The sequence below is a fragment of the Pelophylax lessonae genome (assembly GCF_965119305.1).
Source record: "Pelophylax lessonae genome assembly, chromosome: 7".
In the NCBI taxonomy this organism is placed as follows: domain Eukaryota; kingdom Metazoa; phylum Chordata; class Amphibia; order Anura; family Ranidae; genus Pelophylax; species Pelophylax lessonae.
In genome coordinates this window covers 212,875,268-212,900,598 of record NC_138774.1, presented here as the reverse complement: position 1 = coordinate 212,900,598, position 25,331 = coordinate 212,875,268, and the positions used below count along the sequence as shown (strand labels likewise).

Here is a 25,331-nt window from a genome sequence, read left to right as displayed (position 1 = left end):
AACCTATGATGTGTGTGTGTGTTTGCTTTTAACCGTACATTGTATACCCCTGTATGTTGTGGTCTTTAAGGTGTCCATCTAATAGTTTTTTGAAACTATCAATGCTCCCTGCTGATACGACTGCTTGTGGAAGAGAATTCCACATCCTTACCGCTCTTACAGTGAAGAACCCCTTACGCACTTTAAGGTTAAACCGCCTTTCCTCAAGTTTTAGTGAGTGGCCACGTGTCTTATTGTATCTCCTCTCTCTGAATAGTTTGTTCCTTATGCTAGGGTCGCCAGTACAGTATTTGTACACGTGATATCATATCCCCCCTCAATCGTCTCTTCTCCAGAGAGAATAGGTTCAGTGCTTGTAGTCTTTCCTCATAGCTGATGTCCTCCATTCCCCTAATTATTTTTGTTGCCCTTCTCTGGACTTTCTCCAGATCCAGCACATCCTTCCTGAGGACCGGTGCCCAGAACTGGACAGCATACTCCAGATGTGGCCGGACCAGAGTCTTGTAGAGTGGGAGAATAATCTCTTTATTTCTGGAGTGAATCCCCTTTTTTATACAACCCAGTATTCTGTTGGCTTTGCTTGCGGCGGCTTGGCATTGCATGCCACTGCCAAGCCTGTTGTCTACCAGTACCCCCAGGTCCCTTTCCATCCTAGACTCACCCAGAGGTTCCCCCCCTAGTGAGTAGCTTGCTTTCTGGTTTCTGGCCCCCAAGTGCATTACTTTACATTTTTCTACATTAAATCTCATCTGCCATGTAGTTGCCCACCCCGTTATTTTGTTCAGGTCTGCTTGCAAGATTTCCACATCCTGCATAGAAGATATTGGCATGCCTAATTTAGTATCATCTGCAAATACTGAGATTGTACTAGATATCCTCTCCTCTAGATCATTTATGAATAAATTAAACAGGATTGGTCCCAGGACAGAACCCTGGGGGACCCCACTTTCCACACCCGCCCAATCCGAGTACTCCCCATTAATCACCACCCTCTGTACTCTCCCCTGGAGCCAGTTCTCTATCCAGGTACTCACCTTATGGTCCATACCTACCTTCCTTAGTTTGTACAGTAAGTGTTTGTGGGGAACGGTGTCAAAGGCCTTTGCAAAGTCCAGATACACCACATCCACAGGCTTACCTTTATCTAGGTGGCAGCTCACTTCATCGTAGAAGGTTAATAGATTGGTTTGGCACGAACGATTTTTCATGAATCCATGCTGATTACTACTACTTATAATACCGTTTTCATTACTAAAGTCTTGTATGTGGTCCCTTATCATCCCCTCCAAAATTTTGCAGACTACTGATGTTAGGCTGACCGGCCTATAGTTACCCGGGATATATCTCGGCCCCTTTTTAAATATTGGTACCACGTTGGCTTTTTTCCAATCAGCTGGCACCATACCCGTCTGTAAACTATCCTTAAAGATCAAGAATAATGGTCTGGCAATCACCTGGCTGAGCTCATTAAGAACCCTCGGGTGCAAGCCATCCGGTCCCGGGGATTTATTTATGTTAAGTTTCTCTAGTTTAGCTCCAAGTCTAACCTCTGTTAGCCATGGCGGCACTTCCTGAGGTGTATTATTTAGTTCAGCCTTACAAGCAAGGTTCGTGTAGCCCCCCGATTCCTTTGTGAAGACTGAAGAAAAGAAATTATTTAACACTTCCGCCTTTTCTCTGTCCTCTGTGGCCATTTTTCCTTTATCATCTTTTATGGGGCCAATGTGCTCTGGCCTCGCTTTCCTACTGTTTATATACTTAAAGAACTTCTTGGGGTTCTTTTTACTCTCCTCCGCTATATGTCTCTCCTGTTCTATTTTAGCCGCCCTGATTTCGTCTTTACATTTCTTATTACACTCTTTGTAGTGCTTAAATGCTGCCAATGACCCCTCAGTCTTGTATTTTTTGAAGGCCTTTTCTTTAGCTCTAATATACATTTTTATGTTGGAGTTTAGCCACCCAGGGTTTAGTTTTGCTCTTTTAAAGTTATTTCCCTGTGGAATGCACTGGCCCACCCCCTTGTTAAGTATGCTCTTGAAGCACTCCCATTTTTCCTCCGTGTTCTTTGTTCCCAGGGTTCTATCCCATTTGATATTTTCTAGCAGCGAGCGCAGTTTAGGGAAATTGGCTCTTTTGAAATTCAGTGTCCTTATATTACCCTTGTGTTTCCTATTACTGTAATTAATACTGAAACCAATTGACCTATGGTCACTGTTCCCTAAGTTGTCCCGTATTTCTATATCCGTGAGCAGGTCTGTATTGTTGGTAATCAGTAGGTCAAGTACCGCATTGTTTCTTGTCGGTGCATTCACCATCTAACCCATGAAATTGTCCTGCAAAACATTTAGGAACTGCCTAGCCTTGGCTGAGTGTGCGGTTCCTTCTGCCCAGTCTATATCTGGATAATTAAAGTCCCCCATTATAATGACATTTCCCATCCTTGCTGCCAATCCTATCTGTAACATGAGGTCCGCCTCACCCTCCCCCCTCTGGTTGGGGGGCCTATAGCATACGTCCAATATTACCTTCCCCACCGTGCCTTCCCTTTGAAGCTCTACCCATAGGGATTCTGCCTCGTCCTTAGCTCCATTATTAATATCATCCCTCATATTTACCTGTATACTGTTCTTAATATACAAACATACCCCTCCCCCTTTTTTACCTTCTCTATCTCTGCGATAAAGGGAATACCCCTGAATGGTCGCCACCCAGTCATTAGAGCTGTCAAACCAAGTCTCAGTTATCCCCACAAAATCTAAGTCCTCCTCAAACATCAGCAGCTCCAGCTCTCCCATCTTGTTGGCCAGGCTTCTGGCATTGGTATACAAGCCTCGTAATTTTGATCGGTTACATTTATCCTCATTTGATGTTTTTAGGCTGCTCTCTTGATTTTTCCCCGTACCCACCCTGGGTTTAGGAGCTCCGAACACCCTACCGCTAATGCCCCCATTTCTGCCCTCTGAAACTTGCTTTCCACTGGCTAATTCTACATCTGTACCCTCCCCCCCATTCCCTAGTTTAAAAGCCCCTCTAACTTTTTGGCCATCCTCTCACCCAGTACGGCTGCACCCACCCCATTTAGGTGCAATCCGTCCCTACCAAAGAGCCGGTGACCGACTGAGAAGTCGGCCCAGTTCTCCAGGCAGTAATGGCAGCGATCAGCAACTTATAGCAGGACTGTGATATTGCAGTGGACAGTCGGGACACGAACTGACACATTTTGGGGACCAGTGACACTAATACAGTGATCAGTGCTAAAAATATGCACTGTCACTGTACTAATGACAATGGCTGGAAAGGGGTTAAACATAAGGGGCAATCAAAGGGTTGTGTGCCTAACCAGTGTTTTCTGTGTGAAAGGTGCTTTTACTAAGGGAAAGCATTGATCCATGTTTCTGCTTTGCAGGAACACAGGATCAATGCCTTCCCTTTTGACAGAACGGAGATCTGCCTTTTTTACATAAGCAGATCGCTGTTCTGCCTGTGTACCGAACTATCAGCGGGTGCCAGCGGACATCGGGTCTACAGGACCCTCTGATCAGCTCCCACTGTGTAGAATCACAGCAGGAGCGAGCCGGCGGCAGCACGCACTCGCGCCCGATACCCGGAGGTGCAGGATCAAGTATATATACATGATCCTGCCCAGAGCTGACGCCATGTAGCAGTAAAACTATAGGGCGGTCAGCAAGTGGATATTTTCTGCAGCTCCAATAGGCCTAACACAATCTAACACTATTAAGAATTTACATAGCTGACCTGTTCTGTGTGGTTATATCGAGAACACAGAATCATTCAGCTGACTATGCAACATCCCCACCACCATCACACTAATATTATTAATGCATGTTGCAGCAATATATTAGGCAAAGCTTTTCCTAGTACATAAAACATACCATTCCCTGTGGCTAAGGAGCTTATACTTTATTGTCTCAAAGGCTTAGATATTATTATAGTTATTACTATTATTAAGGTATATAGTGTCAACAATAATCAATTAAAAAATAATTTAAAGAGATTAATTTACCAATAGGCATCTGTGGTAATTTGTAGTAATCTCAATCTACACTTTTCACTTTTACAAAGAAATCTTTTTTAAGTCATTTTGATTGTTTATTTATATTCTCTACAGAGAAGAAGGGTCCTGGCTGCTCTTCCTCTTGCCTGAGCTCAGTGCAGACACTCATAAAACTATCATACTTTTAAGAGACTGTAAGAATATCAGGAGGAAGGGAACTCTGAAAGGGTAAAAGTACTGGAGCTGTAATTGTTCGAATTTCCAGACTAGGTCAGATATCAGAATGGAGCTCAGGAGACAGGTAATCCTCCACTAGGTGGACATTTGTGCTCTGACAGGGAGAGAACACAAGAGAATAACAGCACACACAGGTATCCCCTGAGAGGCAAGGCTCTATTTTTTTTTTTTTTTTTAACCACTTAAAAAAAAATGAGATTCAGTTCTTACAAAAACCCATTCCAAATTAGATTGTTTTTAATTTCCTTACCGTTCCTAATTTATATTACACTATAACACTGGCTGTTTGATATTTGAAACATAGTTCCCATATAGTGGTGTGGATGGTGTGTTACTTACTTGTCCTGAATACAAATGTCCTGTAGAATATCTGCTAAATCTCGAGGAAGCTTCTCCTTCGGTAGTCCGAACTTCAGAGCCCATCTTCCAGCTGTCTGCCTATCACAATAGCGGAATAGCAAGGCAATGCATTGCTCCTGGAGCCAGCCATTATCCACAACTATGCTCTGCAAAATAAAGATAGTTTACAGTCAAAAATAAATATTTTGCAGTTAAAGAAGAACTCCAGGAAACACTTTTCTGTGTTTTGGATGGAATTGGAGGGGATAAGAACCCCAGGTTTTAATGCTGTCCACCTCCACGTTAGGGAAACTTCCAGTCTGTTTAGTGAGCCGAATCAGATAGCAGTATTATTATACCCAGAAGTAGAGTGATCTTACTGATTTGCAAAAGTGTATGTATTAAGTTTTACAAAACATTTGGAAGGGAAAAAAACAGTAACAATATATGCATTTCCATGTATTTAGCTGCGTGTTGGGACACACTGTCACTTAAAATAAAAAAACAGCCAGTCTCTAATGGAAGAGCACCAACACAACTTTCACAATTGCAGACCGTTCAGATCCGCCTGTACGTTTTTCTGGCGGATCTGAACGGATGCCCCATGCATCTCTACGGGGCGGGCATCAGATGTCAGCGGAGACCGATCCGGTCCATCAAATCCGGACAGATGGAAACCCTATTTTCCATCCGTCTGGCGGATCGGATGAGAACGGACAGGCGGTCCGTTGTCATCTGATTCTCCATAGAGGACAGCAGAGATCTGACACCTCTGTCTGCGCACATAGAGCAGAGACGGAGCAGTCATCCGCCTGCTTAGCGGGGGATCGGCAGATCGAGCCCCCGCTGAGCAGCACAGCTCCATCGACGGAAAGGAGCCGTCCAGATGCCGGTGATTGCTCCCTTGAACTAACAGCTGAAGATTCTTTAGAATTCAATATGTCTGGTTACGTTGGATTTTGATTGCGTTGATTGTGATTGATGATTGTGATTTTGATGTTCCCTGCTGCATGGTTGGGTTCCAACTATTGGATTCTGCAGATAAATACTAGTGCTGGCAGTAGAAAATATTTTGGCTGGTGTAGCTCTGCAAGACAGTGAAGATCGGAGTCACCAGCAACAGGACTGGTAAGCCTTACTACTCTTCTTTTAAAGGCTGGCTGTTTTTTAATATTATGTTTAGTTGCTTTAAAGCAAGTACCAAGGGGGCAAAGGAGATATATATACCTGAAAGTAAAGAATAAGATTACAGGTTCCCTTTAGACCTACCAGTGGCTGAGATGAAAATGAAACTGCACCCCACTATCAATAATCACCCCTACACGCACGCACACATACAGTATTATCTACACAAAATTCAGGACATGTGGCCTGTAACAGCCAACCAACTTTTCAATATTTAGTACATTAAAATTTAAAAATAAAGGATCACTTTGGTTTCCAACAGGCAACAGAAACACGTTTTTTACAGAAGAGGTTTTTTAAACTCATCCCTACATGCAGTGGAGAATGTACAATGTACAAACAGTGAATTTTATGGATATTTGAATATGGTTTATACTTGGAGAACAATAATGTCACTCCCTGAAAACAAAACTGTTGTTTATAGAGCAGTGGACAGAACAGCGGCTAAAACCAGCCATAGACAGATCAAAATGTGGGCTGTTCCTGCTGAACGACCCACATTCCGATCCATCTATTGATCGGCTTCAGTACAGCCAGCCTGTTGGTTTTTTTTCTGTGCAATCACTGCCAGCGGTTATAGCCACCAGCAGTGATCATTGTGTTCTGACTGCGGGTAATCCTCCAGCTGTCAGTATACAATAGCACAGTGGGAGGGATTCCTCCATCAACACTGGCTGTGTTGATGGGGGAATCAAGTGATTTTCTTTCAACCTATGGTTGAAGGAAAAAAAAATTGCATATTCTATTGCTTTCCTTGTGTTCAAATGCCTTCCAGGACACAGTCTGCATAGTGTGCATGTTCTCACTGTGCTACTGTGGCAACGGGTCAATTGCCCCCTCCCCCCAAAAAAAATTACCCACTCCAGTCCCAAGTCCAGATTCCCGGTGTCTCTCCCAGGCCAGCGGTGGCGGCGCTGAGAGCTTGTTGTAGTACCGCCGCGCCACTGACTTCATTCATCCCCTGCAGTGCACTGGTTGCTATCGCCGCCTGGCGTCTAGCAACCAGTGATGTCACTAAGGCCTGAGGAGGATTAGAGCGAGGCTCCAGCATTCAGAGCGGAGCCTTCTTCCTCCTCCTTCGCACGCCTAGTGGAGTGTTGGCTCCATCCACCTTCTCCCTCCAGCTTCTCGAGGCCAAGCCAGGGAACGGAAAGATGCAAGCAGATGTGGGATGCTGGCTCAGCCTGGCTGCCTTCTTAGAGTGTCTCAATTGCTCTTCCATGGGAGCTACTCCCTACCTATAAAAGTGAGTACAATTTATACACTCTAATACACTCTAATGTCTAAAATCACACAATACAGTCAGGTATGGTTCTCATATTTATGAAAAAAACGACATATAAAATCATATGTAGAAAACACATTTGCAAATTATTTGTCTACCCGCTATTCTGTGAAGCTGGACTTGATCATTAACCACTTAAGGACAAGGCCTATTTCTGACACTTGCTCTTTAAAAGTTAAAATCAGTATTTTTTGCTAGAAAATGACTTTGAACCCCCAAAACATTATATTTTTTTTTTTTTTTTAGCATAGACCCCAGAGAATAAAATGGAGATTGTTGCAATACTTTGTCACTCCGTATTTGCACAGCGGTCTTAAAAACGTAATTTTTTTGGAAAAAATACACTTATTTAAATAAAAAAAATAAGAAAACAATAAAGTTAGCCCAATTTGTTTCTCGAATGTGAAAGATAATGTTAAGCTGCGTAAACTGATATCAAACACGTAATGCTTCAAAATTGCGCACGCTCGTCGAATGGCAACAAACTTTGATACCTTAAAATCCCTATAGGCTTTAAAAAATTCTAGAGGTTACCAGTTTAGTGTTACAGAGGAGGTCTAGTGCTAGAATTATTGCTCTCGCTCTAACGATCGCGGCAATACCTTTTCGGACAGTGCCCCTCCTGAGACTAGAATCTGGATGCGCCACTGCTGTGCTATGGGTTTCATATTAATAAATATTGGTAGTTTTAGGCAAACCTGTTATTTTCCAAATTCAGAACAAATGTTCAGGTTAAATTTGGAGAAGGAGGAGACAGTAATTACATACTGTTCACATACTGCCTAGAAGCCCTGTTTGCCCTTTGGAGCCCACTAAAAATGTGTAACTGTTGTTAGCCAACACTGTGGCACAGTTTGCAAAGGGCTAAGGAACCTTAACCCACCCCACATGGCAGGGCCACATTGTAGAGTATGCGTTTACATGTCCTGAAATAGCAGTATTTTTTCAGCTCTGGTTGGTGAACAGAGTGGCATAGGGTGCAAATGGAAGATAAAATTGTACGCCTTAGGCCAGCCATAGACAAGTCAAAAACAGAACGTTCTGTCGATTGAAAAACGAAAATGGCGCATGTGATTGTGACATCTTTGTTTTGTTTTTCTAAACAAAATCCAGCATGTCAGATCAGGCACTTTTAATTGTGGCACAAAAATCATTTGTCGCAGCTGGCACGCTATTGATGTGAAAAACGAACGACCAAGAATTTTCGTTTAGTTTTCGACTCGTCTTTGGCCGGCTTTACTCTCTCTCCTCTAGCCTACTACCGTGTTTCTCCGAAAATAAGACCGGGTCTTATATTAATTTTGGCTACAAAAAACACACTAGGGCTTATTTTCAGGGGAATGTCTTATTTACGGTATGTACAATGACGATCTTAAAGTGATTGTAACCCTAAAATAAATAAATATCCTGATCCTTTAAAGCATGATAGACAGCACAATGCTTGTGCTGTGTTATTTAGCCCTCTCTATGTTCTAAAAAACCTGGAATAAAACAATAAAATGTTAAAAAAACTGTCAGCTCAGGAGTCAGCATTATGCAATTCTGTAATCCCAAAAATAAACCTTGGATAAAGGCATTGTAAAATTATGTAATCGATTTTGTAAAAAGATTATGTAATGTGCAGTGTGTCTCCTTTTTGTAACTTTATTGTGGAAAATACTTTATTTACAGCACCACTAGGCACTCACGTGTCCCTCCTGAGCTCTATATTCCCTCTCCGAATACTGCAGAGGGAGGGGCTGAGATCAAGGATTTTACTAGGGCTTATTTTCAGGGTAGGGCTTATATTGCAGCCATCCCTGAAAATCATGCTAGGTCTTATTTTCAGGGTAGGGCTTATTTTCAGGGAAACAGGGTATCTAGCCTAAAATAAGCAAGGTAAAGAGTCAATTTAACTGGTTCCTTTTCCTGCAATTAGTCTTGGGGACTATTGACAAAGCAATAGTATGATGTTGCTGGAGCCATATCACCTCATTAAAAAGATAAAGGAGAACACCGGGCAATTACAGGGGTTGTACAAAATTATGTAAATACCAGGTAAAAGAACTAAATATTTATCCAATATGATGTTGGACTGCCTTTGGATGGTGGATAATGGAGTCTGATATCACTCTACATGCTAAAATCGCTCCAGTTCTCCTAGAGATGCCAGAGGCAAAAAACAAACCCCAACCTTGTTCTCCAAAATTGACCATAGTGGTTCTATGATAGTGAGGTCCAGTGACTGCGGCACCCAGGGAAGGTGTGAGACTTCGTCTGCATGCTCATCAAACCACGATTTAACAACACCAGCTGTGTGAATCGGCGCATTATCATCTTGGCGATGTCTTCAGGAAACAACGTCTACATAGAGTGCACATGGTAGGCCATCATTTGTACATAGTTGCTGGCAGTGACTCTACCTTTCAAGGTGATGATGGTCCCTGCAGAATACCAAGATATGGCTGTTCAAACCATAATTGCGCCGACGCCATGCTATACCATTGACACAAAACAGTCCTAGTCTCAAGCTTGGGATGGTGTTCGCCACATGTAACCACGTCCAGTGTTTGGGAACAGTGTGAAGCTCGATTCATGAGACCATATTATAGTCTTCCGTTGATCAATTGTCCATAATTTATGGGTGTTGCACCACTCTCTCCTCTTCTGATCATTAATATCTGTCACTACTAATTCGGCAATTGCAGCTCGCCTGTCAAGGTTTTGCTTATGGAGTTCCCTATGCTCAGTTTTTGTGGACACGGACTTTGGAAGACTGAGATTGAGCTCTGAAGTCACTTTTGCAGCAGCTGTTTTCTTACTCTGGGTCATATCTCTGTGCAATGCTCCCTTGTTTCTTTCGGTCAGTTGACCAAGTCGATCGTGCTTATGCTTATTAGACAAGGTTTTCCTGGAAACTGTACATGCCACCATAATCTCTGATACTGTACCTCACAACATCAAAAATAAATTGGCAATTTCAGTCACAGAGGCACTAGCTAAACGGACACCAACAATTTGCCCTCTTTGAAACTCAATAAGCTCAGTAGCCTCGTCAAACAGCGGAAGAAAAAGAATGTTACGTCACCACTTCAACGCAAAACATGTCGTGACTGTCACACCTGCAAATCATGTAGTGTTTCCATATTTTTGTCCAACCCCTGTAATACACACAGCAGTGTGCTTGACAAAATGTGCAATGCAGTAAAAAAAAGAAGGGGGAAAAAAAACAAAAAGAGCCAGGTGACAAGAAGTGTCATGCCACCGGCCCTCCTCCAATCCCAGCATATTTCTGCTGCATAAGCAAAGAGAACACATTGACACTGCAGCCTGCACTTTGAGAATGGGCAGTAAAATGAAGACCATGCATGCCCATAAGGCTCTGTTTTGTAATTTTTCATACCAAGCAAATAAAAAGAATAAAAAAAAATGCAGGCCATGGAATGGAGTACCCTTTGCAAAGGGATATTTGCTATCCAATATAAATGACCCCTTTAGTATTTATGAGTTCGATAGAATGAATAGATTGTAAGCTGCTGAGGCAAACATGACCGGATATGAATGATTCTATAAAGCCTGTACAGATTACAGTGTAACATATCAGCATAACAAATACAGGAGTTAAGGATATCACTTTTATTTAGAGACCAGCAATATCACGTCCTTAAAATACGAATAATTTTAAGAATGAGTAAAATATGACTGCTAAAGTCTGAAAATGATTAGTAGCTTTGGGGCAATACAGACAATTTTCACTGGAGACACAATGATAAGTCTATTTCCCACTAATTCAACAGCTGTTGGGCTTTCTGACATATCTGTTCCTTCTAAAGCTGAAGGGCCAATGTCCGGGAATGCCTGAACTAAAGGCCCTGTGTCAGATGTTAGAACAAAACAGACACAACCCCAGTGACCTCTGTGCGTTCTCACAGCCTGACACTGATAAGATGTTTACCTCACAGATGGGGGGGTGATAGAATTACCTGGACATGGTCGCTCCAGTTCTCCTCGGTCATTGTTTTCTGGAAAGTAAAATTGGAAAAAATGTTTTTGTTAGTAATCCATGATATATGCTTAAATAATGCTGTACCGTGTTAGAATTAATCCTATACCATGTTAGAATTAAAGTAGCATCACAAAGCATCAGGGCACAGTGAAGGAGGGCATTCTCACGAACCAAAAGGACATATCCAAGAGATGCTGGGACTTCAGTTCTCATTAGTACAAAATTGTAGAAATTACATTGCGATCCACAGAGCTCATTGGCTTTGGTGAGACTGGTCTCGTGAACCAAGGTACTTCTTAAATGGGTAACCCAAAATACAAATCCGAAAATAAAACTGCAGTAAGAGCGTGAAATAAATGGCCTCTTCCGCCATTGGTTTGGCACTCTTTTATGACGATTATGGCGATTTTATTTTTTGATTTTTGAGAAGGTAGTCTTGTTAGGTACCATCACTGGCATGGAAAGCAAATAGTGACATTATTCTATAGCATGAGACTGACCTGTAGGCACTATATCAAATGGACAATTCACACAAAAGTGGCATTATTGCTTAGAGGTTGGTCTAGTGGGCTTTGAAAGTACCTTAGCTCTTATGTCTTAGATACTACAGCAATTTCTCCTATATTCCTGTCTACCTGGAAGTTTTGTGTGTTCCAGGTAATACCGTTACATCCTCCATAATATAAAACAACATTTTTTTTTTAAATTTCTATAAAACAACATTTAAAATCCAACAAAGAGAGTGGGAGCCCCACACATGGACACAGAACATGTGCAGAATCAGGTACTCGGCACAGAGATCTCAAAAATAGAGTCCTCGAAAAATGGAAGGCCAGGTGGTTGAATTCTCCAGTAGAAAAGTGGATTTTGTTTTATTAAAAGATTTGGTAAAATGCAAATATCACTTAAAGTGTTCCTCCAGTCAAAGCTTCTTATATTTAGCTTGGGATGATAAAATGGGAATTACATCTTCTTTTTGGGATGATAAAATGGGAATTACATCTTCTTTTATGTTTTTATTGCGGTTTTGTTCCCACTGGGGAGACCTCCCCTCACTTCCTAAAACTGCAGTAAGAGCATGAAATCAATGGCCTCTTCCACCATTGGTTTGGCACTCTTACTGCTGTTTTATTTTTGGATTTTTGAGACGGCAGCCTTGTTAGGTACCAATGACATCCTTGGAGTGGAAAGCAAACGGTGACATTATTATATAGCATGAGGCTGACCTGTAGGCACTATATTAAAAAGGGACAATCCATAGAAAAGTGGTATTTATGTTATAGGTAGGTCTGGTGGGCTGCGAAAGTACCATAGCTCTCCTGTCTTAGAAGCTACTGCAATTTCTCCTATGTTCCGCTCTACTTGGAAGTTTTGTGCATTCCAAGTACTACTGTTACATCCTCTATAATATAAAAATGCCTTTAAAAACTACATCGAGAGTGGAAGCCCCTCACATGGGACACAGAACATGTGCAGAATCAGAAACTCAGCAGAGAGATCTCACCAATAGAATCCATGAAAAATAGAAGGCTAGGTGGTTTAATTCTCCAGCAGAAAAACGGAATTTTTGTAAAATCTTACCTGTAAAATTCCTTTCTCTGAGTCCTCCGACAGTCGCCGCCTCTTCATATTCGTCACATATGGGGTATTAGACTTTGCTCCGAAGGAGTAGCTAGGCAACAGAATATGTTAACAATAAAGCTTTTAACATATCCCACCCTCAAGGGGTGGTCCCCTCAGTCAATACCCTCCTACTTCCTGCAACCATATCTCAGTTTTAGTGGAATAGCAGTAGAGTATACAATCAAACCCCAAAAGAGGGGCGGGGGCGGCGACTGTCGGAGGACTCAGAGAAAGGAATTTTACAGGTAAGATTTTACAAAAATTCCGTTTTCTCTTACGTCCTCCGACAGTCGCCGCCTCTTCATATTCGTCACATATGGGGACGTCCCAAAGCAGTGCAAACATGAGGGGTGGGAAACGCATCCGCGCCGAAAGGCAACGCAGTCTCCGCATCAAAGAAGGAACCTTACCAAAGGTAGGAAACCAGCTGGGCAACAGCAAAAAACAAGTGCTCAACAGGAGCAACAACCCAGGAAAAGACAAAAAACCAGGGGATACAAAACTTATCCCAACAGCCAGGAGTCCCCAACAAGGGACCCTAGGGAACAGCCGCACTAAGAACCTTGCGGCCAAAGGAAGCATCCGCCGATGCCTGAACATCTACTTTGTAGAATTTTGTGAAAGTGTGCAAGGTCGACCAAGTCGACGCCTTACACACCTGGGCTACAGAAGCCCCATGACGACAGGCCCAAGACGTACTCAGAGATCTAGTAGAGTGCGCCTTCACAGGCACAGGGGGAACCTTCCCCTGCAAAGCATAGGCCTGTTCAATGGTCTGCCTGATCCATTTGGCGATGGTAGAGGCCGAAGCCGCCATGCCCTTCCGAGGACCCTCTGGAAGAACAAACAAGGAGTCCGTCTTTCGAAAAGACTCAGTCGATTTAAGGTAAACCCTAATCGCCCGAACAACATCCAGAGAGTGCAATCTCACCTCCTTTGGATGTTTAGGCTTCGTGCACAACGAAGGCAAGACAATATCCTCATTAAGATGGAATTCCGAAACTCGTTTCGGAAGAAAAGAAGGATTAGGTCGCAAGACCACCTTATCCAAATGAATAACCAGGTACGGAGACTTGCAGGACAAAGCCGCCAGCTCCGACACTCTGCGAGCCGAAGTGATCGCCACCAAAAAGGCGACCTTTTTGGACAACATAGACAACGAGATCTCCCTGATCTGTTCAAAAGGAGCACGTTGTAACACAGATAGAACGAGATTCAAGTCCCAAGGGGGCAGAGGATCCCGCCTCGGGGGAACCAGATGCCGCACACCCTGAACAAAGGTGCCAACCAACGGGTTGGAAGCCACGGGACGTTGAAACAGAACGGCCAGAGCAGACACCTGACCCTTTATCGTAGCCAGCGCCAAACGCTGATCAACACCCGTTTGAAGGAAAGACAGCACACGGGACACCGAGTACGTGCGGGGTGAAAACCCCCTGGACTCACACCAGGCAAAATAGGCCTTCCAAGTACGGTAATAAACCTTCCCCGAGGAAGACTTCCTCGCGTTGATTAAAGTATGAACGACCTCCGGAGAGAGACCCCTCTCCTTCAGGACCTCGATCTCAACAGCCAGGCCGTCAAAGCCAGCGACTGTAAAGCAGGATGGTATATCGGTCCTTGAGACAGTAGATCGTCTCGAAGAGGCAGACGCCACGGGGCGTCGACCGCCAGATTCACGAGGTCTGCGTACCAGGACCGGCGAGGCCAGTCCGGTGCCACAAGAATCACCGTGTTGCGTTCCGAGTGTAACCTGCGAAGGAACCTGGACAGCAACTGAATCGGTGGAAACGCGTACATCAGCCTGTACTGATGCCACGGGGCCACTAACGCGTCCGACGCGTCTGCCCGAGGGTCGCGCGTCCTTGCCACGAACCTCATCACCTTGTTGTTGAGACGAGACGCGAACAGGTCCACATCTGGAAGACCCCACTTCGCGCACAACATCTGGAAGACAGCCGGATGGAGAGACCATTCCCCCTGATCCAGGGTCTGGCGACTCAGATAGTCCGCCTGCCAGTTCTCCACACCCGGAATGTGAACCGACGTTATCGCCGGGACATGAGTCTCGGCCCAAGACAGAATGTCGGCCACTTCTCGAGCCGCTCGGGCACTCCTGGTGCCCCCTTGGTGGTTGATGTAGGCCACCGCCGTGGCATTGTCCGTCTGCACCCGAACCGGGCAACCCTGCAGCCGGTCCGTCCAGCGATGAAGACAGAGACTTATCGCACGCAATTCCAGAATGTTGATCGGAAGGGAAGACTCCCCCTCCGACCAAGTCCCCTGAGCGGACAGAACGCCCAGAACACCACCCCAGCCCGACAGGCTGGCATCCGTAGTGATCACCGTCCACGAGATCGGACGAAACGACTTGCCCCCGGACACCAACGGGGACTGGAGCCACCACAGAAGGTTTTCCCTGGTGCGAAGACTCAACGAGATTTGAAGATCCAGAGATTGAGGTCGCCCGTCCCACCTGGACAGGATCTCCGCTTGGAGACCCCGCGTGTGAAACTGGGCGAAAGGAATCGCCTCGAAGGCCGAGACCATCAATCCCAGACATCTCATACACGTCCGCAGAGACGAGTTTGGAACGTCCCTGAGGGACCTGACTTCCTCCCGGAGAGTCCTGAGTTTGTCTTCCGGCAGGAAGACCTTCGCCTGCACCGAGTCCAGAATCATTCCCAGGTAGGGAAGACGAACCGACGGACTCAGTGTCGACTTTGGAAAATTTATCGTCCAACCAAACTCCTGCAGAGTTTGCATCGTGACAGACAGGTCCTCCTCCAGACCCTGGCTGGTCGCAGACCGAACCAGAATGTCGTCCAGATACCCCAGGACAGAAACGCCCTGGGCCCTCAATAATGCCAGAACCGGTGCAAGCACCTTGGTGAAGACCCGCGGAGCCGAGGCGAGACCAAAGGGCAACGCCACGAACTGGTAGTGATCCTCCGCAATGGCAAATCGAAGGTACCTCTGATGACCCTCGAATATGGGGATGTGAAGGTACGCATCCTTCAAATCGATGGAGGCCATGAATTCCCCCGGAACCAGGGCAGCCACCACCGACCGCAGGGATTCCATGCGGAACTTGCGAACCCGCACAGAGCGGTTCAGAGCCTTCAAGTCCAGAATCGGACGAACCTTGCCCTCCTTTCTGGGCACGGTGAACAGATTGGGCCGAGAGAGAAACTCGATCTTGTAACCAGATTGAACGATTTCCAGAACCCATCTGTCCCGCACACGGGCCAACCAGGGCTGAAGAAAACCGAGCAAGCGTCCCCCCACCCCAAAACTGGGTGAGGGCGCCCCTTCAGGCCGAACTGTTATGGGCTGCAGGTCCGGATTGGCCGGACTTCTGTTTACCAGACCAGGGCTTCTTCTGAGAGCCTTGACCTTTGAACGGTTTGCCCTTGTAGTGCGGCCGAAAGGCACGAAAGGACCCCTGAGGGGGCCGAAAATTAGCATGCTTCTTCCCAGAAGCCCCCTTAGCCTTGGGGAAATGGGGCAAGAGAGTGCTCTTACCCCCGGTGATCCCCTTAATCAACACATCCAGGGACTCCCCAAAAAGGCGAGACCCATCATAAGGCAGATTGGCTAAGGTCTTACGTGAAGCTTGGTCCACCGACCAACATTTTAACCAAACCAGGCGGCGAGACAACACCGCCACGCTGTGCACACGTGCAGCCAACGGAATCAGGTCCAGGTCCGCATCACACAGATACATGACCCCCTGGTGGATCTGATCCACCATATCCAGGCTCGCCGGCGAGGCCGAATCGGCCACTAGGACGCGCCTAAGCATCTGCGTCCAACTTGCGATCGCCTGGGCCGCCATGAGAGAAGCAAACAGAGCCTTAAGCATAGAACCCGCAACAGAATAAGTATGACGGGCAAGAGACTCCAGTCTCCTATCCGTGGCATCACGGAAAACAGGGGAACCCTCTGCAGGAATCGCAGTGGCTTTGTTCAAAACCGCAATTGCATGATCCACTGGTGGAGGCACACACCACCTTTCATCAGTGGCAGGCGAAAAAGGATAACGCAGCTTGAATTTACTTGGTACCGCAAAAGGTTTGCGCAGATCGCGCCATTGATCCTTAACAGCGCGCTGAAAATCAGCATTGCAGGGAAAAACCTGCGGCGTCCTGCGTTTCCTCTGCGTCCCATAAGCCGCCAAGGCAGCGGGGGGACACACTTCGTCCTGCAAACGCAGCGTTTGCTTAATGGAAGCAATCAACTCATCCATGATTGCAAGCTCTTCAGGCGAGCCAGGGGGAGAATTATCAACCCCCTCAACTTCAGCCTCCACCTCAGACCCCACTAGATCAAGAGAGGAGCGGGACCCTGATAAGGAGGCCCCTGCCATAACAGCCCCATCACCTTCACCCTCAGAATCAGAGGAAAGAGCAGCTCTGGGCCTTTTAGTAGATTGAGCAGCCACCAGCATTTGCACCTGAGCAGCAAGGCCAGCCACAATAGTGGCTAAATCCCCCCCTGGGGGGGAAACAGCGGTCCCCTGGCTTTCCACCAATACTGTAGGAAATTTGCCCTCCTGAGAATCCATTGCCCCTGTAATGCCAGACAACCAAGGGTTAACTGCCCCTTTTAAGCAAGCGCGGCAAGCGCAGCCCACCGCACCACACTCAAGCACAATGAGACCCCCACAGGGAATATGCAAACTGAACACAGGCAATGGATAGCAAGAACAGAAGGATAAAACCTGAGGAGACCCTCGCCGCTGCTGCTGCCCGATCGGTGTTCCTGGAAAGAGGAAGTGATGCTGCCAGGGCGCTCTATGTAAGCCTATGGAGGCTACAAGAAAATGGCCGCCATGCATGTAAACCATGCGGCCGGAGCGGGTGTAGGCAAAATGGCGTCGTTTGGCGCCGAAACCGCCGCTCCACAGTGCATTAAAACACACATTACATTCCAATTTCAGAATACATGTCAGATCGCCGCAGCGATCGCTGTATATGCCCAAACATGCCAAAAAAACATGCCCCACAGCACACAGCTTCACACACTGACCAGTCTGACACACACAGTGTCATACAGCTCCCCCCCCCCCCCCCTGCAGCCCACAGCATGCAGCCGAGAGATAGGGAGACAAGCAGTGTGAATAGAGGCAGGTTACACAGTCCCAGACTGACACCCCCCCAGACAGACAGGTCCCCACATAAATACACTTACCTCACATGGCGTGGGGGACCCGCACAGGCGAACAATCCGCTGCACATGAGGCAGGGAGAGTCGCAAGTCAAGACGCACAAAATGGGGGTTAAGAAACCGCACAGCGTCCAGTGAGGTAGCCACCTCACCAATCATCCCTGCACCGAACAGGGATGGGTCGTTCACTATGCCAGGAGCGTTACCTGGCTGAACGCTCGATGGCAGACTGGGAAGCCACTGACCCACGACCTGCGACCAGGGGGATCAGCCCGAGACCCAGTCCGCATGATCCTCTTCATCCGAAGAACTAACTAACGCTGACAAAATAACAGCTAAATAAAGGTAGAGAGAAAAACTCAAACAAAATATTAAAAAGAAGAAAGAGTCTGGGACAGAAAGTCCCAGCACAGAGAGAGCCAGCCACTCCTGACAAGCTAGACATTAAAACTGAGATATGGTTGCAGGAAGTAGGAGGGTATTGACTGAGGGGACCACCCCTTGAGGGTGGGATATGTTAAAAGCTTTATTGTTAACATATTCTGTTGCCTAGCTACTCCTTCGGAGCAAAGTCTAATACCCCATATGTGACGAATATGAAGAGGCGGCGACTGTCGGAGGACGTAAGAGAAATTGGAGTTTGTTTTATTAACAAATTTGGTAAAATCACCTAAAGTGTACCTCCAGCAAAAGCTTATTTTATTTAGCTTGGGATGGTAAAATGGGAATTAGATCTTCTTTTATGTTTTTATTGCGGTTTTGTCCCCACTAGGGAGATCTCCCCTCACTTCCTAACCCTTCAGAGACACAGCAGTAAGTGGAATGCTCTATAAACTTAGAGCAAACCCCGCCTTTTAGATATTCCTGGATCAGGAATACCCATTGGAAGATTCCACCTATACCATTGACAATAGTCACCAGGACATATAGGAGGTGATTTACTAAACTGGAAAGTTCAAAACCTGCATGAAAACCAATCAGTTTCCATTTTTTTTTTTGGAAACTGGAATTGAACAAACTGAAGCTAGAAGCTGATTGGCCACCATGCACCAGATTTTGCACTCTCTAGATTTAGTAAATAAACCTAAGAGTGATGCTAGATCCCCTCAATCGGGACATAGACAGCAATAAAAAAACCTTTTCTCACTCTTTTGAAAAAGATAAAAATAATAAGTTTCGTCTGATGTTTAACATGAAATATTCCAAAATAATGCACACATTAGAAATCCATGAATAGCTGAAACCTACCTCTACAAATCTCTTATGCATGAGGTATTTCAGGGTGCCCATATGACGCTGGTTTATTATATTTGAACAGATAGCTGGGAAAAAAATAGGACAAAAAACATGACATAAACATATGCAAAATAAAAAATAATAATAATTGCAGTTTTGCTGTAGTACGCATTTTTTGTTTACCTGTAAATCATTTTTGAATGTTAAATGCTTGCTCTATCAGGATAAATATCAGATATATAAGCTTGGTATCTAGTGCTTGTAGATCAGACAGTACAGCCCGTGGATTTGCTGAATAACTGCTGCCATAATCTACCTGGGATGCTTATATGTTTAAGTAAAAGGCATTTAACAGAGCTTAGTGAATGTATATAGAACAGTAAAGGAGAGATTACTTTGATGTACGCACAGCATGCAATAAGACAATATGGCTGCCTCCACAATTATATGTGAATAAATGCCAGCCTTACCGTAAGTATTTAAATTCGGTTAGGGATCACTGGATCAAATTATTTGCATGCCTCTGTATATTTCAAAGACACGATTGCCCAGCTCTGCCCCTTCCACAAGGCTATAACAAAAGCTTCACTCTATTCTAGCTGGATTCCCTAATTATATGTTTATTTATCATTAAAGTAAACCTATCACAACAAACCTGGCCAATTCAAAGTGATCATGAGATGAAAAATATATAATTAGAGGTTATCTTGAACAGGGGTCTCCAAACTTTTCAAACAAAGGGCCAGTTTACTAACTGTGGGGGGTGTCGTTTGTGGCCGGTGGGGGTAGAACATGTCTCAGGCCCAGCATCACTGAGAATAAACATGGCCTCAGGCTTCGTGATCAGTAGGTAGAGTCAAGCCTGATCAATGGTATAGTGGGAGGAATAGTACCCCATCGTTACTATCAGTGGAAGAAATAGTGTCCCATCACTAATATTAGTGGGAGGAATAATGCCTCATCATTAATGTCAGTGGCAGGATTTATGCCCCACTGTTGGTGTCAGTAGGAGGAATAGTGCCTCATATAATTGGGAGGATTAGTGCACAAAGGCTGGATAAAAGCTAGCAAAGGGCCACAGTTTGGAGTCCACTGATCTTGAATAAAGAATGTCAAAGCAATCAGTTAATACATATCTATTGAGCAAGTTTAGGGTGGAGGCACTTGACTGGCCTGCACGGAGTCCTGACCTCAACCCCATAGAACACCTCTGGGATGAATTAGAGTTCAGCCTGTGAACCAGGCCTTCTCGTCCAACATCAGTGCCTAGCCTCACAAATGCACTTCTGGAAGAATGGTCAAGCATTCCCATAGACACATTCCTAAACCTTGTGGACAGCCTTCCCAGAAGAGTTGAAGCTGTTATAGCTGCAAAGGGAGGGCCAACTCAATATTGAACCCTACAGACTAAGACTGGGATGCCATTAAAGTTCATATGTGTGTAAAGGCAGGCGTCCCAATACTTTTGATAACATAGTGCATATGCAAATTGGATGCATTTTGAAATAAATCTGATTCGCACGACATGTGAACTGAACCGGCTTTCTATGGAGTCGGTTCACATCTGTCCGGGATGGGCGCAGTCTGTTTTTCAAAACAGTCCTGTACGATTTTAGGTCTGGTTCAGGTGTAATTTCAAGTGTCATATAGTTAAAGCGGAGTTCTACTGGCTTTTGTATTTATTAAAAGTCAGCAGCTACAAAAAAAGTGTAGCTGCTGACTTTTAATAAACACATACTCACCTTTCCCATGATCCAGCAATACGGCCGGGGGGGAGCCTCGGTTCTCTCCATCTTCATCCGTGGCATCACAAGTGTGGGCACCCGGCTGTGACAGCTTGCGGCTTCACAGCCGGGTGTGCACTGCGCATGCACAAGTCGCACTGCGCGTCCTGAATGGATGGGCAATCTTATGGGACCTGTGTCGTGTCTCAGAAGATTGCAGGGAAGGAGGGGGAGAGGAGAACTTCTGTCCGAGCTGCCTAGGTGGCCCAAGCGGAAGTTGGAGCAGGTACCTGTCAAAACTAGGTACCCACTCCCCCCCCCCCCCCCAAAACAAAATGACATGCCAAATGTGGCATGTCAGGGGGTCAGGACCACTTAAAGCGGAAGTTTCACTTTTGAGCCAGTGAATGAAACTGCACCGGACTCCTTTGAAAAATTGCACCGAAATCGTGCCTTTCAGGCTTGATGTCTACATGATCAAGGCGAAGCTACAGGTGGGCACAGGTGAAGAATCGCAGGCCTGTCTATACAAGTAATGTCACGAGCATGAGATGTACACTGAGAAGTTTACAGGGAACCAAGGACAAGTTACCAGCATGTCAGACGCCACAGCTGTGTGAAGGGTTGTGGAATGGATAGTGATAACTACACAAGTGGCAAATATGGGAAGGTATAGCTATGTAATCATTTTGTTAATGCTATGAATGTGTGATGTGAGGCATGCGATGAACACACAAATATACACACAGAAATTTATCACTTGACCGCTCATAACATAAATGTTGCAGTATCACTTTTCCCATATATACAATGAGCGCTTGTGTCAGCTTTTGACAGAACACTGTATGGTTGTTGTACAGTAAAAATGTTTAATGTTGTGTTACTCCATAAAGGGCCAAGTGCAAATAGCAGGGATAGGGTTATGGCAAGCTATTCATTGATAAAGACTGTACTGCTGAACAACTTCAGGGCCCTTCATGGCACCCCTTTACTCCCTTATCTTCAGGGCTTAACCATTTGGCACCCCTTTACTGCAACATACTGGGTTAACTGGCTCCTTGATCCCTTTGACCCCTCTGGAGTGGTCCCCTCTCTTAGGCAGACCCCTGGGCAGATCCTTGAGTACTCACGATACTGTTTTTCCAGAAGTATTCTGCCCAGCAGCTCCACTCGGTCAGCACACTGGATCCTTTCAGCACAGCTCAACCCCTGGTCTCTGGGCCGACTGCCTGGACCACCTACCTCACTTCAGCAGGAGGAGAGAGAGCCGTACACCTCCTCCTGGGACTTTGCTCCCGCCAAAAGACACCCTGCTTTAGATGCTCTCCGCTTTTATTTCCAATCCCATGATGCACCACTCCAGGTGCCAACCCACTGGGACGGTTACAAAAGCCTGTGCATCATTGGACAGGTTTCCTCCACTGTCCAACAGGCCTCCCTATTGGACGCAGTGGGGACACTCCCTCAGACCAGATGAATACACACTGAGCAGGCTAACTAAAGATCAAACTCCTCTGATAAGCAGATGAAGCTATTATGGTTTTCCTGCTGCTTTCCTGTTAAGCATAAAATGCCAAACTATATCTTCTATTTAGCACCTGACTAGGAGGGTGCCACACAATGTTTAATTATTATCATTATTTTTTTTTTGTTTACAATTTGTTATTTTTTTTTTTTTTTACAGGACAGGGAAGCCAGCAGCGCTGCAGGGGGGGGGGGAGCTTCACAGTGAAAGGGGGGCACACGGGAAGAGCGGGCTTAGAAGCAGGCAGAACAGGGAGGGGGATCTGTGTCGGAGAAGCAATTAGAGGAATGATGCCCTGTGTCTGTATCTCTCCCTGCAGCAGGTGAAAGCTGGCAGGAGGGGGAGAAAGTGGCTTTCAGCTGCTGCAGAGAGTAGCACAGGGCTTCCTTCTGTAACTTCCTCTCCTCCCGACCGCACCGATTGTCCATGCTGTTGGGGCCCCCCTGTGTGCCCAGGCCCCCTACAGGAGGACTGGTGGTCCCCCCCTATTTGCGGCCCTGGCTTTTTACATACACAGCCCAGTCGATGGATTACACCAGGGGTTGGTAACCTCCGGCCCGCCACCGCTGAATGTCCAGCCCGTCAGTGCCCACATGTACACGGCCCATGGATATTGTCGCCGCTCTCCTTTTTCATTGTACAGCGGCCGATATCACAAGGCTGGATGGGGGTGGGAGCTGCTGGAGTTAATTTTTAACATTAAACAGCAGGTGATTGGTTGCTGGGTGATCCTAGCAACCAATCACCAGCCTGTTAATGTGAAATGTTACCTTCAGCAGTTCCCGCCCCCCATCCAGCCCTGTGATACTGACTGATCTCTGCCCCATTTTGCCTAGGGACAGGAACCCCCATCTCCAGACCATGCTGGCTGGCAGGGCTGGCGTCAGGTGCCAGGATGGGGGAGTGGGCAGTAAAATCCGAATTCCCCAGCCCCATGCTCCCTCAGGGTGAACTGGCTTTGTATTAGTGAAGCACCTTAAAGTGAGGTAAACTTGTACTGGTATTATTACTATGTTAGGATTATTATTATCTTCATTTATTAGATGGTGAATGCGGCCCTCCATGCGTTCACATTCATTGAATCGGGCCCTTAAGTAGAAAAAGGTTGCTGACCCCTGGATTACACAATATGTTAGTGCTGTGTGATCTTTCCGTGTTCTGAATGAACAATCAGCATTGTTGGCCTGTGTTATACACTGCACCGGTCCCAACATCGCTAATCTTTCATTCAAAAGGTGAACGCTCTCATTGCGCTGCATAATTCATCAATCAGACTTTTACGTGTAAAAGCAGCCACTGATAGACACATGCAGCCGCAGTGATGATTGATCTATCACGGTTATGATTTAGCAGTGCTGATTGTCTATTCATAATAGGAAGAGATCGCTAAGTTCAGAGAAGGGGCGGGGCTCTGTGCTTGCTGCATCTCCCTCCATCGCAGTAACATCACGCAAAAAGAATCGCGGGACGCATGACGCACAAAAGAAGCTCCTGTACCTTTTTGGGCATCATGCGTCCCGCGATTCTGTTTGCGCGATGTTACAGCGATTCAGCAGACGGAAATCGCGGCAACATCGCACAGCGTTTGGGGTGCCATTGCAAATCACGGGCATCGCACAGGCGTCCCGCGATTTGCAATGACTCCGGATCGTAGGCAGAATCACAGTGATTCTGCCCATGATCCGCTACGCCCACATGTGAACGTAGCCTAAGTCCCGGTTCACACTGCCACGACTTGTCAGTAGCTCTCCATTCTGTGAAATGGAACCGTTCTAATCAAAGCGACTTAAGTCGCTCCGACTTAGAAAAAGGTTCCTGCACTACTTGGGGGCGACTTCGGAGCGGCTTGCATTGACTTCTATTAGAGAAGTCGTTTGCAAGCCGCGATGAAGTCGTTCTGCATGGGGCAGCTTCAAAGTCGGGGCGACTGAGTGCGCCCCAGTGTGAACCGGCTCTTACTGGAGAAAGTGATGCTCCATGTTCTCTCCAGTGCCTGTTGCACAAAACTAAAGCTAGCCTTAAACAAATATCATGTGAGCAATCGTTTAGGCTTTAGACTAGATAAGCAGCCCAGAAATCCCAGAAGCAGCATTTTCTACCTTTGGGACGGGCACAGCACATTTTCACACATACCAGATTAGATTGTAAGCTCTAACGAGCAGGGCCCTCTGATTCCTACTGTAATAAAGTGTATTGTATTTGTACTATCTACCATCAAGTTGTAAAGCACTGTGTAAACTGTCAGTGCTATATAAATCCTATATACTAATAATGTATTCTGATGTGAGAAGACACAAGATGCATAACAGTGACACTAATATTATATAGGATTTATAAAGCGCCAACAGTTTGCGCAGCTTTTTTCAACGTTAGGGCAATCAGCACAGTTATAATACAGGAGGCATCAGAGGGCCCTGCTCGGTACATCAGTGAAAGATTATTCTGATTGGCTGCTACGGTTTCCTTTGTTTTGCATACTGCTTTTTTGTCTTCTTGAAGATGGAATGTGCATAGAAATAAGGAACGGTTCACTGATATCCATTGTCATCCAGGATACCCCACTCACCAGGATCCAGTTTGTAGAGGTCAAGTAGCCGAAACGCCAACTTAGTGACAGTCTTGGGGTTAAGTTTGTCTGTTTTCACAAGTGGAAGACCTTTGTATTCTCTGAAAGGTGATTATAAAACAGGATTACCTTTACGAAACAAGAAGCTTCAGGTAAATGCATTATTACATCCTTTAGGTCATTAGGTCACAAAATACATTTTTCAATTCATCTAGGAAAATTACCTAAAATTACTGCACACCAGCTGAAAGCCGAAATAAGGCTTGCAGTTGGGATAGTCTGCTGTGTAAAACTGAGGGTGTTGTGACATTGTGATTTCAGTACAACGTGCCGGGGACTCTCTTTCCAGACTGGATGAGACACAGCAGTGGCGCCATTGGGCCCCGCTGCTGTCAATCAAACTCAGTTAGCCAATCAGGAGAGAGAGGAGGCGTGGCTGAAC

At 45.8% G+C, this 25,331-nt stretch overlaps 1 protein-coding gene across 1 annotated transcript in view; it reads right to left on the bottom strand.

The window, feature by feature from the left end:
- EXD3 (exonuclease 3'-5' domain containing 3) overlaps positions 1-25,331 on the bottom strand; it is a gene marked incomplete at its 5' end in the record, with an annotated part of 420,906 nt that overhangs the window by 302,749 nt on the left and 92,826 nt on the right. Inside the window, 4 exons of the mRNA XM_082264217.1 lie at positions 4,592-4,758; positions 11,024-11,062; positions 19,087-19,160; positions 24,890-24,990. Of these exons, the coding sequence (XP_082120343.1) occupies positions 4,592-4,758; positions 11,024-11,062; positions 19,087-19,160; positions 24,890-24,990 (381 nt within the window). The remainder of the gene's footprint in view (positions 1-4,591; positions 4,759-11,023; positions 11,063-19,086; positions 19,161-24,889; positions 24,991-25,331) is intronic.